The 17,112-nt window shown below is 37.5% G+C and overlaps 1 protein-coding gene across 1 annotated transcript in view; it reads right to left on the bottom strand.

Moving 5' to 3' along the window:
* The window catches only part of TXNDC16 (thioredoxin domain containing 16), a 118,787-nt gene that overhangs the window by 2,561 nt on the left and 99,114 nt on the right, over nucleotides 1-17,112 (bottom strand). Inside the window, 4 exon segments of the mRNA XM_006894373.1 lie at nucleotides 2,375-2,565; nucleotides 4,102-4,262; nucleotides 9,943-10,078; nucleotides 12,634-12,718. Coding sequence (XP_006894435.1) covers nucleotides 2,375-2,565; nucleotides 4,102-4,262; nucleotides 9,943-10,078; nucleotides 12,634-12,718 — 573 coding nt within the window.

Genomic DNA, 17,112 nt, shown 5'->3' with positions numbered 1-17,112 from the left:
TATATATATTTGTAGTTCTGTACCATTCAGCTGGAACTGACTTACAGCTGACCCTCCACAGGACAACTGGACCAAATAGGCAACAAAATGATAGATATTCTGAGAGAAGATTCAAGTTGTCAATTATTTCATTTTATTTGTATCTGCAGCCAAGAAATCAAAAGATGTGTTGCACTGGGCAAATCTACTGCCAAAGAGTTCTTTAACATGTTACAGAGCATAGATGTAATTTTAAAGACTATGGTGCTTCTGATTCAAGTCATGGTCTTTTCAGTTCCTTCATAAATATGTGAAAATTGGTTAATGAATAAGAAAGACCAAAAATAATTCATGTCTTTGAACTGCAGTGTTAGTGAAGAATACTGAATATCCCAGGTACTGTGCAAAGAACAAATATGCCCTGGAGGAAGTGTACCAGGGTGCACTTTGAAAGGACAATGAACTTTGTCTCACGTACCATGGACATGCTGTCAGGAGGTACCTGACCCTGGAGAGGCACTTCATGCTTGGAAAAGTAGAGTGTCAGTGAATGATAAGAAGACCCTTAACAGGATGAAGCGACTCAGCAGCTCTAACAATAGTCTTGAGCATGATGAAAACTGGGAAGGATGGTAAAGCTAGGGCAAGGTTTTGATATTTTCTTCAACATAGTTGCTATGAGTTATAGCTGACTCGGTAGCAACAAACACCACCACCAATTATTCTCTACAAGAAACAACCCCTTGAAAGACGTACAATTAGTATCCTAATTTTGTAGATGGCAGGTTTGGTGGGTAGTCTGTAGGGAGTTGTGCTGCTGAGCCAATTCTGGGCATGTCTCTGGCGGTGGGCAATCTCCTCTCATGTGATTTACAGCCATTTAAAGCTGACCCTGCTAGAGGGTTAGTTATGAGTTGGCTCCCATTTAACAACAATGGTGGTTGTTGTTTTTTAACTAATGAGAGAACCAATACATAGAAAAGACAGGGTATTTAACCAAAGTTAAGTTGTTGTTGCTACTGTGAACTGTGAGACAGGTCTTTAGAGGCAGTAGATCACATGACAGGAGACTGCCCATCTTTTTCCCAGAGTAGTTAACTGATTCAAGCTGTGTGTCTTCATGTCAACAGTGCAATTCCTTACCACTAAGCTACCAGGGCTCCCAAATTACTCAACGGCAAGTCTCAAATAAATAAGAATCTTGGCCAGTGGTCATGACTTCACAGTAGCATCTGAAGGAAGCATCTGAAGCCGGTTCTTGTGGCTCCATGTCACACACTTGAACTTGTCAGTGTGCTGCTGCAGCCTTTCCTCCCCGCTTGTCTCAGAGTGCCACCGTGTGTAATGAGCTAAAGAGAGGAGGAGTAAAATCTCTAGGACTCAGGGAATAATGAAGTACCGTTGATTTTCTTTTACCTGTTGTAGAGGTTATAGGAACATCTTAAAGAGTAATGACACACAGAGTGATGGAAACCGCTCAAAGAACAAGCTGATCAAAGTGTTAACAAAACTGCAATTGAAGATCTATCATGCTTTCAAGAAACTCGAATAATTCTGAATCCTTCTTCTTGGTGTTTATTTTAGGTAATGGATCTAAGCCCCCAAAACTTTATGGAAAATGAATTTTATACAGTTTTCAAAGTACTTAGGTTTTGTATTATACAGTTGTATTTCTTTAAAATAATCATATGACATGTTTAGAGTCCCCTTTACTATCGGTTGCCTTGCAGCCATATGGGTCAGCAGAAGAGACCTGTCCACTCTGCAGGACAGTACTGCAAGCTTTATGGACGCACTCTGCCTCATCTTTGTCCTGCAGAGTGTCTCGTGGTTTCAAACCATACACCTTCTAGCTAGCAGTCAAGTGTTTAAACACTGCCGATAATCAAGGAGACTAGATGCTGAGCTCAGATTTCCCACTTTTAAGTTCACCCGTTTTACAAAGCACACAAACCTTTTTAAAATGGGCTCAGTTTGAAAAGTACTCTCCTTCTGGCCATGGCATATGAAAAGCTATACAAAAACTGTCCTGTAAAACTGACAATTTCAGTCTTACAAAAACATCAGGGATCTATACTCAGGTACATCAATGGTTCCACTCTAACAATTACAAAATTGAAAAGAGGTCAAGTATTTAAAAATCATGTTTAAATGCACTGGTCAAACAACCAAGTCTCAATGAAGAAAAATTCCAGAGGAAGAAGCTGACAGTCCCACATCAAGGCCTTATACTTCTTATTGCACAAGCGGACACTGACCCACAAACAATATTATCATGAATTCAGTACTTAAAACATTTATTGTAATGAAATTTTTTCTAGTCCTTGTTATCTCCAAATCAAACTTAAAATCTAATGAACTAAATACAGAACTATGTATACAAAAGAAAACTTACTGATGTGACTTTCAAGTCCCGCTTCTAATTTCTTAAGCCACAATAAAAGGTTTTGTTCAGTTATAGACTGGTCTGAAGGAAATGCAAACACTTGGCCACCTGAATGCAGATTCACCAAAATGAGAAGTGGAAGGGGAGGCAGATGGTCAAAATATGCTTGCAGGATTCCTCTCCCCACAGGAGTGTTCTTTCTACAAAATGAAACAACAGAACATATGAATTAATATTTTTCTTTATCAGAGTATTATGCATAAGTTTATTGTTGTTGTTGTTATGTGCCGTTGGGTCGTTTGCGACTCATAGCGACCCTATGTACAACAGCCCAAATCATGCTCTATCCTGTGCCAATCGCACCGCCTCTGACACACTCATCCCGATTACCCCACTCACTGAATCAATCCATCTCATAGAGGGTCTTCCCCTCCTGCACTGTCCATCTACTCTACCCAGCATGATGTCCCTCTCTAAAAACCTGTCTCTCCTTACAACATGTTCAAAGTATGTCAGATAAAGCCCCAGAATCCTTGCCTCCAAGGAGCAGCCTGGTTTAACCCTCTCTAGGATGAATCTGTTTATTTTGAATATTAAATTTTAAATATGCTTCTACAATAAACTGATTTTAGGAAAAGAAGTCTTGAAAACCAAAAGTTCTATGATTACACTGTTACTAATCATTCCTCAAATGTTTCCTTTTAACAGGAGGTGTGTAGCTTTTATGAGGATAAAAAAGACAGCAATTAATAGCCGTGAGAAACTGGTATAGTCCAAAGATGTGCTAATTTTTACTTTAAATAGTCTATAAGTTCCTTGAAGAGTTTAATCAAATATTTGATCACATGTCAGCTCAAGAATTAAATTATTATTAAATGTAAGATATAACCTTCATTTTCATTTTATGAATGTCAAAGAAAAATACTTGTTTTATATATATTTCTAATATTTATAAATGTGCCTTTCTTCAAAGGGAAGGGCAGTGAGGAGATTAATTTCCAATCTAAGAACTTTAGATTTTTCATTTTACTTTCATTTAAGAACCCACAGATTCATATCTGTTTTTCTATCTAGTTTTTCTAATTCGGTATTCTACATTACATGAAATATTATTCGACTCTGCAATAACTACAATTGCCTGGGGTGGGGACAGTCTCAAGTAAAAAGAGATACACCGTTGAGGACAATCATTTCACAGGAATAAAAGGTATGTTCCATCCACTTTCATTTTTTTATTTTCCAAATATGTAAAAGATGAAGTATTAATCTGTTTCATTTGATAAATTTGAAAAAAAGGGTAAGTGTACCAAGACATCTCAAACATATCAGTCTAGAAGATGAAATTACAGACATTCAGAAAAAAAGAACTGAAAGAAAATGCCAGAGCATCACAATGTTTACTTTTCTGTATTTGTCAAATTTTCCTTAGTGAACATGAATTCTTTCAAAATCAGAAGAAAATCACTGCTTTATAAACAAGGTCATATTGGACCATCTAAGGGGGTTTATGAAAATCCCATGATGACACGTACCCTCACTTACTCACTGCAACCCTGTAGGACAGAGCAGAATGTCCCCTAGAGTTCCCAAGGCTGTAAATCTTTATGGAACCAACGATGACTTGTACGTTGGTTCCATAATATTAACTCCAAAAGCGGAGTCAGAGTTTTATTTCCTAATGAAAATGAAATAAGAAGTATTTATCCCTTCTACTATTAAAGTTTTAATCTACTTACAGGTTTAACCAGCAAGGAATAAGCGAGTCCAAATGATTTCGTTTTATCAGTGTCAGTACTACTTCTTCATGCGTATGATTTATGCTGCCATCACTGAACAAAATAAGTAATGGTTTCCCGAGTTGTAAATAAGTAGGAAGATTTTCCACAGTGATTTCTGGCTGTTAAAAGGCAGGGTGAATGGGAAATTATGATGCAGAACATAAAAAACAATGCGCAATATTTACATCATGCAATGTGTGATTTAATGCTTAAATCGCTCACATTTAATATGTAAATAGAATTCAAATATTTTCAACAAGTAAAATTTTTATGATACTGACTATGGGGTTTACATTCATTTTACCTCAAAAAAACCCCTGCTATTTATCCTTGATTTTCAGGCATAATTTCAAGGCAAAGGGGCCTTGGAATTTAAGACAATCTCAGGGCAAGAGGATCTTATACCTAAGGACATAGGATGTAGAGTTTTCATTATGTAGTGAGTTCCCAAATAACAGCTCTAACACAAGGAGACTTGATGGGCTTCCTGGTGGGTGAAAAGCCTCCATAAAATCTGGAGAGTAGCAGTCCCTTTTTGGGACATAGATGGTCTACAGTGGAAACTGCCTGTCCATGTATATATGTGTAAGGGAGCTCTGGTGGTCATAGCAAGTTGTGCTGCTAAAGATGGTGACTCTACGGCAGTTGGAATCCACAAGCAGCTCCACAGGAAAAGGAAAGCCAATCTCCTGCCATGTGATTCACAGCCTCTAAAAACCCTATGGAGGGTCAGTTATGAGTCAGTTCCAACTTGACGGCAGTGTGTGTGCGGTTTGTGTGTAAACAGACAAACTTTTTTTTTAAACTATATTTGAATGGGGCCTTGACACTAAGTAAAAGTGTGTTTGAGCAGGGATTCCAGACTCAGGGAATATTCAGGACACACAAAGAGCTAACAAAGCAAATATAAAGTCTTGGAAACGAAACAAGTCATTTATGCCACACTGTGAAGGATTTCTTTATCCCAAGTGGTTTGGCTTTTGTCTCTGCCCTTTGTAAAATAATCTTTAGTTAGGCAATACTGGTCATAGTTGAGGGTTTGCATTAGTTATTAGTAAGAAGGCAGCAAACCTACCTACTAACCAAAACCCAAAACACTAATACTCAATGAAGCTTCCTGAGGAAAAGAGTCCTGGAAAGAGCCTCCTCAGAAGAGACATGCCCTCAGCTTCAAGGACCTTTTCAAACCTTGTCACAGTATCATTTGCTCTTCCCCTCCCCACCCCCATTCCTGGGCATTATTTCTTTTTCTTTTTAAAAAATTTTATACTAGTTTATTTACAAAGTTCATATACATTGTTTTTCATACCAGGATCTTCCCCATTTCCTTAACCCACCCCACCTTCCACCCATCAAATTGTGTAACCTCACCTCTCTGCTCCCCCACCTCCGCTTGGATCCTTATATACATTTTACTCGTTATCTATTTCTACAATATTAGTCTTAAACAGTATTTGTCCTTATGAGGTTGAGTTAGTTCATTTATCATTTGCTCTTGAGTTGCTTCTGAATTGTATCATGGTTTTTCTGCTGGTTCTGACTGTGAATTCTCTTCAGTTGTATCCTTTACCCTAATAAATCAAATAACCGTAATACAGCCTGAGTTCTATGTGATGTTGCAGCAAGTTACTCAGCAGAAAAGATAGTGTTGTAAGGAAGGGAGTGGCTGGTGTCAGAGACAATGAAGAAGCTGAAAAATTTAGATACTTGACCTCCACTTCCAAAGAACTAGTTCTGTGTTGATCCTTATTCATGTAAAGAAATCAAAGTATTCACTTACAGACAGGAGTAAGCAAGAGGAAAGTCAGATGGAGAAACGCTTTAGTAAGTTTTCTCATTCTCAAGAATACGGAAAAGAATTTGGGTCAAATGGATATTATATCTCTATATAAAAAGAAGGCTTGCTATAATATGAATATGCAAAAAGATAGAGCAATGATGGACACTTTTCTTTACTATGTATATCAGAAAGGAAAAACAAAGAGGTTTGAGTTTAAGTTGCTTGTTCCTTTATGGACTGTTGACCCAGAACTGACTCATAACTGATCTTCCAGCAGCTTTTCATATGCAGTAAATCATAAGCAAGGAGACTGACCATCTGTATCCTGTGAAGTAGCTGGTGGATTTGAACCAAATGCCTTTGTATTGGCAGTGCAACTCATTTAAGCCACCAGAGCTCTTAATAAATGTAAGAAAAAGTCCTAATTTTAAAAATCAAACTTAATAATCAAAAGCTGGTCAGACTTACAAAACCTAACTATCATTTGCTTGACTTTGACTCATAGCAACCCTGAAAAGCAGAGAAGAACTGCCCTAGAGAATTTTCAAGTCTGTAATCTCTCCACACATACACTATCACATCTCTCCCTCATGGACTAACTGGTGGGTCAAGAGCTGACAATGGTAGTAAATGTTATGGACATGGATAAAATTTCCCACAGAAAGGCTTTCTTAAAAGATGTAGAAGGTGTGTGGATATCATTCTAGAAATGAAATGAGCCTTGAGTGATTATCAGGATTGAAGGAGTATCTGGAGAGAGTTTAACTGCAAAAGACAGAGGAGGGGAGAATTTTAATAAGAAATGGTGTAATCAACAGTGTTGAATGATACTGAGAGGCTATGAGTGCTATATCCAGTCAATGGGAAAGCAACAGTTTCCTCAACAGCTGGGGTACCAAGAGTGCCCCTGAAAGAGAATGACATTGGATTCATACTTTATGTCTTACATTAGAATTAACTCAAAAAAATGCTCAATGTTCTAAATAAAAGAATTTAAACCATAAAGTACTTAGAAGAAAATATACAGGCAAAAATAATTTTTGGCAATGGATTCTTAGAAATTACCCCCAAAACGCATGCAACAAAAGGAAAAACAGAAAGATTGACCCTCAGCAAAAAACTTTAATACTTGTAAGAGACAAACTACAGTTTGGGAGAAATTATTTGAGAATCATTCATGTGATGAGATAGGGGGCTCTGGTGATGTAGTCTATAGGGAGGTGAGGTGGAACCCAAAGATCATGACTCTCTGGTGGATATGAGCTTGCTTCTATCTGACTCATATATGGCTCAGGCTCCGGACGAAAGTTCCAGTATGTGGCAACTGTAATGGTTTTAATAATTGCTTAAGGATTTTAAAATTTGTGGAAAGGTCACAAACTGAAAGTAGAAGATTTTATTTTTATTTTAGCTTTTCAGTATTTTGTTGAACTCAGGAAATCAAAACATATTAAACAATAACACTGCTATTTCCATTTGTCTTAATTAAAAGCAGATTCTCATAGTTAAGTTTACCCAGGGCAGCTTCTGAGCCTTAAAGAATAAAATCTTGTGAAAACACAAGAGCTTGATGGGCAGAAGGAGGGGGTTAAGGAATTTAAAAAAGATCCAATGTGGCCCTGAAAAGGTGGTGTAATGGTGGGCATAGATCAATGGTGATTAATTTTACAAAACACTGTGGATAGGAATGACCATATAAAACACAATATATATAAACAAACACAATGTATAGAAATTTTGTGTGTAAACCAATAAAAATTAAATAATTTTTAAAAAATAATATTATCTTGAATTTTTAAAAATTTTTATCTATCAGGTATGCAAATATGAAAGAGTAAAATGATCCAAATCTTCTATCAGGTAATACAGAAATATTCACCAGAGGTCTATTCTTTGGACTCTTGTTGTTAGTACTGTGGAGTCCGAACAGACGCACAGCTGACGCTCCAGCAGGTTTTTAGAGGCAGTAAATAGCACGGGAGGAGATTATCCATTAAGGACTTATTCCAAATATATGCTTACGTATTAACATAAGAATTATTTGCAAGGAGGTTTCCTAAGTTAAACCAAAAACAACTTAAATATTCACTAATAGAATATTTTACAGTTTAAAAAAATCAATATGCATATTACTTCTAAGGAATGTTCCTTTAAAATGAAAGACAAAAGACAAATGTGGATATACACACAAATTTGTCCCTTTACCTTTTTTCATTCATTCACTGTTGCACATTTTCTTCCCCTTTCCCTCTCCCCTAGTCCACTTTGCCACGCACCTCTTGATCCAGATTGTTGTCACATATAATGCCTAATCATGTATTCTTTTTAGACAGTTCTTCCTCTCATCTGTTCCAATGCAATGTTCATTATCCACTCTTTTCCTATTGATATCCATGTTTAGTGCTACATTATTCACAATAGCAAAGAGATGGAAGCAACCCAAGTGCCCACTAACAAATGAATGAATAGACACACTGATGCAGTCACACAATGGAATATTACACTGCATTGAAAAACAGTGAACTCCTAAAACATTACACAACATGGGTGAGTCTGGAAGACATTATGTTGAGTGAAATATCTAAGTTACAAAAGGACAAATATTGCATAACACCACTGTTATAAAATAGGACTGACATGGAGTTGAGGTGAGAATAGGAAAAGAGTGGATACATAAATGTTTTTAAAAATACATACAAAGTCAAACTCAATTAGAGAGGGTAGAGTTGATCCTGACTTTCTTATTTATAGTTTTTTGTATTATCTGAAACAAGTTTAAAGTTTATCATAATTCTAATAATACTATGTCATTATATATGTGCTAAGAAAGTATTTAATAGCATGCAATTAGAGATAAAAATTTTACTTTACTAAACAATTTTGAAAACTTAAATATTAACATCCTGGAAATACTAACACAATGATTTATAACCTGTAAAAGGTCATAAACAGGCTTAAAAATGAGTAAGGTCATTTAGTGAAGCCTAAAATATAATGTTACTTAGATCATTATGACAAAAACCCTAAGAGAAGGATATTGATTTGGCATCTATAGGCTATAATCTGCTCCTTATTGGGTCCTTTTACACATGTACAGAAGTATAAACTTATGATAAGCTAGGATAAGGCAAGGTACAGATCCATTTTTCAGAGGGTCGTTCTGCATCAAAGTCAACTCAATAGCACATTAACAACAACAAAAAACCCCAACAGGACTTATGTTTAAAAAACTGTAAAACAGTAGAAATCAAGTAACTTAGGTTATATGAACTATATCCTGAGCACACAAAGAAATGCATTCGAAAAGGCCTTTCATGAGACAATATCATTCCTGCTATCTGTGCCATCAAATCAGAACCAACTCATAGCTACCCCATCAGCAGACTTTCAGAGGCTGTAAATTAGGGAGTGGCAACTCCCCATCTTTCTTCCTTGGAGTGGATGGACTTACATGCCTTTAGGTTGGCAGCACAACTCTTTACTCACTAGGTCACCAGAGCTCCCTGGTTTTATTTTGTTCTAAAGATGCACAAAAAAGAAAATAAACATAGTAGCTAATATATTGAGTATTTACTATGGAGCAAATATTAAAATATATTATTTGGTCTTCACAATTAATTCTCTGCAGGAGGTAACATTATCATGTATATTTTGCATATATAGAAATCCACGTATTCAACTCAATAGGGGATCAAGAAAGGGTCTGAAGTTAAGCAATTTGATTCTCTTGGAGTCCAGGTGCTTTATATATCAAGCTTCAGTGATGATCTAGGATTTCAATGACACCAAACTCAGAAAGAAAATGAATCTCAAGACATGGAGTGTTTGACAGTAGACTAGAGAAACTGTACACATAATAAGTAAATGACAAAACAGAATAAACAATCTGTCTTCAGTATATATATATATCTCATGTCCTATGCCAGCAAAATCTGCAATATAATGTACTAAAATACACTACCTTTAACTGATCTGCATTTTCTACTTTAAATAACATCCTTGTTGTAAAGTATACTCACAAACATTTCCAGTAATGAATCTGTTATTATTTGAACTATATCTCTAGGAGTGTTAGCTAGTGGAATGCTCTCTATTTTTCCTTCTTTGTGCCTGGCAAGCAGCAGGGCTGGAACTGTTGAAGCATATTTCTCTGACCTACGACAAAATGCAGTATTAAAATTCACAAGCAAAATATAGCCAGATATCAAACACTTGAAAAATTAGGCCAGGAGGTCATAGTGCAAAGCAGCAAATGGAAATCCCTAAAGAAAAAGAAAAAAAAAAGAAGCTCAATTCCAAACAAACTAATCTTCAGCGGGAGACTATTCAAAGAAGTTCATGAGCCTTGATGACCCAGATTAAAAAGAAAGCAACAGATAATAATCAAGCCAGAATTTTTTTCTAGTTAGTTTGTCAAGAAACTGTCTAACAGGATTTAGAAAATACTGACTAATTTTCAACATTTCTGGACTGTTTACCATTCCAGGTCTTTATTAAACACCTTCTATTTGCTGGGGCTTCAGTTGGGTTTTCATTTAATTCTCTAAATAGTCTTATGAAACAGCATTATCATCTCCTTTTTACAGGTGAGAAAATGGAGACAAAGTGATTAAGGGCAAAGACAAGATTCTGAGAAACTCTCCTGACACAGACTGCTTTCTCCAATGAACAAAAAGAACCTTAGTTCCCTCATTTCTGGCTACTAAAAATAAAAAGGTAAAAGAAAATTGGTTGCTGTGAAGCTATCAAAGACATGTAAAAACTTAATTCATGCAAGTGCAAGACTCCACAGTACTAACAGAACCATCAGAGAGTACTATTTTCAAATTACCTAGAAGATTCTCTAACTAGTTGGTTATAAACAAGGCATGTATGTGGCTGACTCTGAGAAGAATGGGAATCCCAGAACTCTTGATTGTGTTTATGTGAAACCTATACTTGGACCCAGAGGCAGACGTCAGAACAGAGCAGGGAAACATTGCATGATTCAAAATTGGGAAGGGTGTATGCCAGGGATGTGTCCTATCTCCATGCCTTTTCAATCTATATGCAGAGCAGATTACTCAGGAGGCTGGGCTCTATGAGAAGTGTGGCATCAGGATTGGAAGAAGATTCAGCAACAATATGTGTTATGCCGATGACATAGCCTGAAACTGAGGAGGACCTGAAGCACTTGCAACATCAAGAAAACAAAGATTTTTCACCACTGGGTCGACTGGCAGCATCGTGGTAGCCAATGAAAAGATTGGGACTATTAAGAGCTTTTGTTTGCTTGGCCCTACAATCAACACTCTTGGTACCAGCAGCCAGGAAATTAAAAGATGAACTGCATTGGGAAAGTCTGCTGCCAGAGACCTCCCCAGAGTACTGAAGAGCAATGATGTTAGTCTGGAGACTAAGGTGTGCCTGATGCAGACCATAGTCTTTGCAATTACTTGCTATGCATCAGAAAGCTAGACAATGACTAGGGATGACAGAAGGGGAATTGATGCCTTTGAGTTGCAGTGCTGACGAGTGTTGAATATACCATGGACTGCTAAGAGAACAGATGGGTTCATCCTAGAGAGGATGAAACCAGGCTGGTCCTTGGAGGCAAGTTTTGTCTGATCTACTCTGGACATGTTGCAAGGAGGGACCAGTCCCTGGAAAAGGACATCATGCTTGGGAGGGTGGAGGGATGGTGCAAGAGAAGAAGACCCTCGATGAGATGGATTGATTCAGTTGACTAGGGTAATGGGGGTAGGTGTTTCAGAGACAATGAGATTGGCACAGAATAGGGTAGGGTTTAGAGCTGTTGTATGAGTCGTTATGAGTCGCAGGAGACTTGATAGCAAATAACAACAACAATATACTGAAAATTACTAGTATAGTTCTTTCACCTACAGTTAAACACATAATGACATAGGAGTAGAAAATAGGGAGTGATTACTCCTGCATCAGGCCCATAACTTATTTCTTTCTTGAAGAACTAGAGCTCATTATTTGCTTTTGCAAAATCACTGATTTCAGCGCTAAAACAAAAGACTTGCTCAACAAAACCTTATTATCATCAGTGTTCATGATGACAGAGGATTTAAATTCAGAAATCACAATTAGTCACATCTCAGAAGGGAAGCAAGACAGTACTGAGGCTTTTCAACTCCAACTGCACCTGAAAATAAGCCATTAATGGAGAATGTGATGTGTATTAATAATATTTTTTAAACTTGCAGTACAGTCATTCATTTTGCAACAGCTAAATTATTCTGACACTTAAGTCCCAACTTCGACAAAGAAATTAGCTAAAAAAGTAATACATGTATTTTTTTGCTTAACTGAAAATTAGGGATTTAATATAGATGCATCACCTAAAAATTCAGGAAGCACATATGGGAATATGAGAAAAAATTTAGATCTTATTTTTTAATAGACCTTAGTGGCAAATAAAATCCCAGACTTTTAACAAGTAACATTATCCAAAGACTTTTCCTACTCTAATAAACCAAAATATACAGTTAATAAAACCCAAAGAAGACAATTACTATCTGATGAGGAAGAATGATTCCAGAATCCAGAAAGAATTTAAGTAGCTTTGTTCTCAGCAGATATTCTTGAAGAAAATGTAAAATTTTAGTACACTGAATGCAATCCTGGTGCCATTTCTTCAGTAACTGTGTAAAGAAAAAAACTGTTTCTAGGATAACTTCTTGTTAGTGGAGCACAAAACTTACAATATAAAAACATCTTCTTCAGAATAAAATGCAGTGATGACATATCCTTTTAAGTAATTTCCTGCTTTGGTGAAATCTTCTATTTCTACAAATATAAACAAAAAAAAACACCCCCTGTAAATACTTAAAAATTATATTAGCTATTTAACTGATAACTATATCTATAGACAGTAGCACTTTTCTAAAAAATATTACAATAATTTCAAACATATTATATAATCTGTTGCTATGCTAAGTACAAAACTTAACAACCCTATGAATAACAGATCTGAGCCTGCCTTGTCCTAAGCCACCCTCACAAACTCCAGCATACTCCAGCCCAGTTATTACTGCATCTATCCATGTTGTTAAGGGTTTTCCTCTTGTTCACTGAACCTCCATCTTCCTTAGTACAGTACCTTTTTCCAGGAATTGGCCCCTCCTTACAACATGCCCAAAGTATCCGAAGTGAAATTTCACCACCCTTGCCTCTATAGAGCACCTTGATTGGATTTCCTCCAAGATGGAGTTGTCTTTTGGTAATCCATAATACATTCAATACTTTTCTCCAACACCAGAATTTAAAGATATCTGTTCTACAATGCTGGGTTTGTTTTTAATTTAAATCATTATCCAACTTTCATATTTACAGGAAATAACTGAAAATACCATGGTTTGGATCAGGCACATCTCAGTCTTTTAAGTTGATATCCTTGCTCTTTAGCACTCTGGATTGATCCTGGACAACAAATTTTCCCAATGCAACCCATTTTTTATTTCTTGACTGCTACTACCAGGGGTAATGTGACTCTGGAAGCAAGTAAAATTAAATAGCTGGCAACTGCAATCTTTTCTCAATTTAGCATAATGTTGCATATTGGTCCAGTGGGGAGAATTCTTATTCTTGGTGTTGAGATGTAAACCATATAGAAGGCTGTCGCCTTTGATTTTCCTCAGTGTTTCAAGTCTTCTTCACTTTCTGCAAACAAGGTTGTGTCATCTGCATAAAACATGTTGATGAGCCTTCCTCCACTCTTGACAGTACACTTCTTCATACAGTCTAATTCTTTGCCTAGCATACAGATATATCTGTGAGAACAGAACTGAAGAGAATTCTATAATATAACTGACTTACACTGTTTTAAAGTGTCAGTATCTTAAATCACAGTAATTGTTTTCAAAGAAGAGACAAAAGGACATGATGCTAAAATGCAATGGGTGACTCAGGATGTCTTTTGGCATAGAGACAGCGGGTAAAATCTCAATAAAGTACAAAAGGTAGATGATTATGTTTATAATTTTTCACATTCTAAGTTTGCTAAGTGCAGTGCTGCTGCTATGTAAAAGAATATTCTCATAGTTATCTAATTTTTCTTAATATATTTTTATTATTTTGCATACAATCATTTATATACATTTTGTTTTAGTCATGTATATTGTCTTTCATACAATCTCTCATTTACATTATGTTTCATTTATGTACATTGTGTTGGTATTTTTTGAAAAATGAAATTTTTATTTTATACTGGTTTTCTTACAAAGTTTGTACACATTGTTTTTCACACTAGATTTTCCCATTTGTTTTACTCACGCCTCTCTCTATCCGTCAAATTTTGTGACCCTATGTTTACCCTCTCTCACATTTAACTCAGGTTACCCATGGTGGATAGTGTTTTGTGGAGCTCCCCAATTAAAACAAGCTTGGAAGCAGGGGTGCACCCACTTCCATAATACCTTGCCTTTGGAAACCCTATGAACCTGGAGAAAGGATGAAAGTCACACAACTGTGGAGAACTTTCGTTCATAGGGTCGCTATGAGTTGCCTACAACTTGACAGCACTTAAAAAACAACAACATAGAGATCAGTTGGCCTAGTGGACAGAAAGTCATGCTGCCAAGCCAAAGGTGGGTGACTCTACTCCACGGCCCTCGCACCTCCCTTTGTTTTTGGTGAAACATTCTTCTAGGTCATATAACCCTGGTCTGTCCACTTGCTGTACAGCGGTAACTCGTGGGTTGCTGTGAAGCCAAACACTGTGACACCAATGAGTCAAATGAGAGAATGGTTACCCATGGTGGACAGTGTTTGGTGGAGGTCACAGCTAAAACAAGCTTGGAAGCAGGAGTGGCATCCACTTCCATAAATAGCTTGTCTCTGGAAACTCTATGATCCTGGAGAAAGGACAAAAGTGATACAGGTATCCAGGACTTTAGTTCATAGGGTCCTATGAGTCGCCTACGACTCGATGGCACTTGACAACAACTACAACATGATTACCCCCTGCCCATCCTCACCCCTCTACTCCTACCCTCTCCCACATGGATCCTCATACACATTTTACTAGTTATCTATTTTTACAACAATGGTCTTATGTAATATTTGTCCCACAAGAACAAATTGTCAAAATCATCATATTCTTCGACTTCATAGGTTCAAATATATTGTGATAAGGATGTCTTCCCTAGTCCTGGGAAAAACATAAAAAGAAACATATATGTACTCCTTATGAGAGAAAAAAAAAAGAGGTGGCAGAAATGAACTAAAAAGGACCAAGGAAGCACAAAACAAGAAGCATACTTTCAAATCACTGAATATAGCAAGTATAAATGGCTAAAGCTCACCTGGTCAAATAAAATTATAACTAAAAAAGAAACTACAAGGTAAGAGAAATTGTTTAAAAGAGAGCGTAAACTGGCCAAGAATCAGTTGTTGTTATATGCCGTTGAGTCGACTATGACTCATAGCGACCCCAAGAACAATGGCTTTGAACTTTGCCCTACCCTGAGTCAACCTCATCATCTGACACACCTGAGAACATTGCCACAGTCACTGCGTCAATCCATCTCATCTAGGATCTACCTCTCTTACGACGATGAAGCCTGTGAGTTGCGGTGCTGGAACAGAGTCTTGAACATCCTATGGACTGACAAGAGAACGAACAGGTCTGTCCTGGAGAGGGTAAAACCAAGTTGGTCCGTGGAGACAAGGATTTTGAAACTCCATCTCACACATACTTTGGGCATTTTGTTAGGAGGGACCAGTCCTTGGAAAAAAAGCAAGGATGTTAAGACTTCATCTCACATATTTTAGGCAAGAAAAAAGGGAATGCTTGGAAAAGGAGAGGGTCAGTGAAATACAAGATGACCTTCAACAAACCAATATAAAATAGATTTTAAAAAGACGGACTGCCACAATGACTATAAGAATAGACTAAAAGTACAGTAAAGACTGTAATTATGGTGCAAGAGCAGGACGGGCTTTATTCTCTTACACACAGGATTACTATAAATTAGAGCTGGCTTGATAGCACCTGACATTCCAAACTTATTACCAAGTAAGCAGGTTAAGTTTTGAATGATGTTGTTAAGTGCCATCGAGTCACAGGTGACTCATAGCGAACCTATGAACTAAAGTCCTCAACACTTGCGTGACTTTCATCCTTTCTCCACATTCATAGGGTTTCCGGAGGCAAGCTATTTACGGAAGTGGATGCCACTCCCGTTTCCAAGCTTGTTTTTAATTGGGAAGCTCCACCAAACACTGCCCACCATGGGTAACCATTATCACATTTGATACACCAGTGTTACAGTGTTCACAGCAACCACGTACGGCAAGTGGACACACCAGCGCTATACGACCTAGAAGAATGTTTGTCCATACACAATTAAAAATGGGCCTGAGGGCCGTGGATTAGAGTCACCCAACTTTGGCTTGGTAGCGTCATTTTCTGTCCACTAGGCCAACTGGTCTCTATGTTGTTAAGTGCCGTCAAGTCGTAGGAGACTCATAGCGACCCTATGAATGAAAGTCCTCCACCCTTGTGTGACTTTCATCCTTTCTCCAAGTTCATAAGGTTTCCGGAGGCAAGCTATTTATGGAAGTGGATGCCACTCCTGCTCCCAAGCTTGTTTTAACTGGTGAGCTCCACCATGGGTAACCATTATCGTATTTGACACACCAGTGTCACACCATTGTACCACCAGGGTAAAATGAAATTTATCCATCTATATGTATTTCTTCCCAAATTGGGAAGGGATATGTCCTGTTTCCATACCTTTTCAAACTGTATGCAGAACAGATTATCCGGGAGGCTGGGCTCTATGAGGCGAAGTGTGGCATCAGTATTGGTGGAAGATCCATCAACAATCTGCGTTATGCAGATGACACAACCCTGCTTGCTGAAACTGAGGACGACCTGAAGCACTTGCTGTAGAGGGTCAAGGACTGCAGCCTCCAATATGGATTGAAGCTCAATGTTAAGAAGACAAAGATTCTCACCACTGGACCAATTGGCAGCATCAGGATAGATGGTGACGAGACTGAGACTATTCACAGCTTTAGTTTGCTTGACTCCACAGTCAACACTCTTGGCACCAGCAGCCAGGAAATTAAAAGGTGTATTGCCATGGGAAAGTCTGCTGTTAGGGATCTCTCCAAAGTACTGAAGAGCAATGGTGTCTCTCTGGAGACTAAGGTTCGTCTGATACAGGCCATGGTCT

This window comes from Elephantulus edwardii, unplaced genomic scaffold (genome assembly GCF_000299155.1).
Source record: "Elephantulus edwardii isolate Elephantulus edwardi_28Jun2011 unplaced genomic scaffold, EleEdw1.0 scaffold00140, whole genome shotgun sequence".
NCBI lineage: Eukaryota > Metazoa > Chordata > Mammalia > Macroscelidea > Macroscelididae > Elephantulus > Elephantulus edwardii.
The sequence above is the reverse complement of the archived record's forward strand: the minus strand, read 5'-3'. Positions and strand labels throughout refer to the sequence as shown.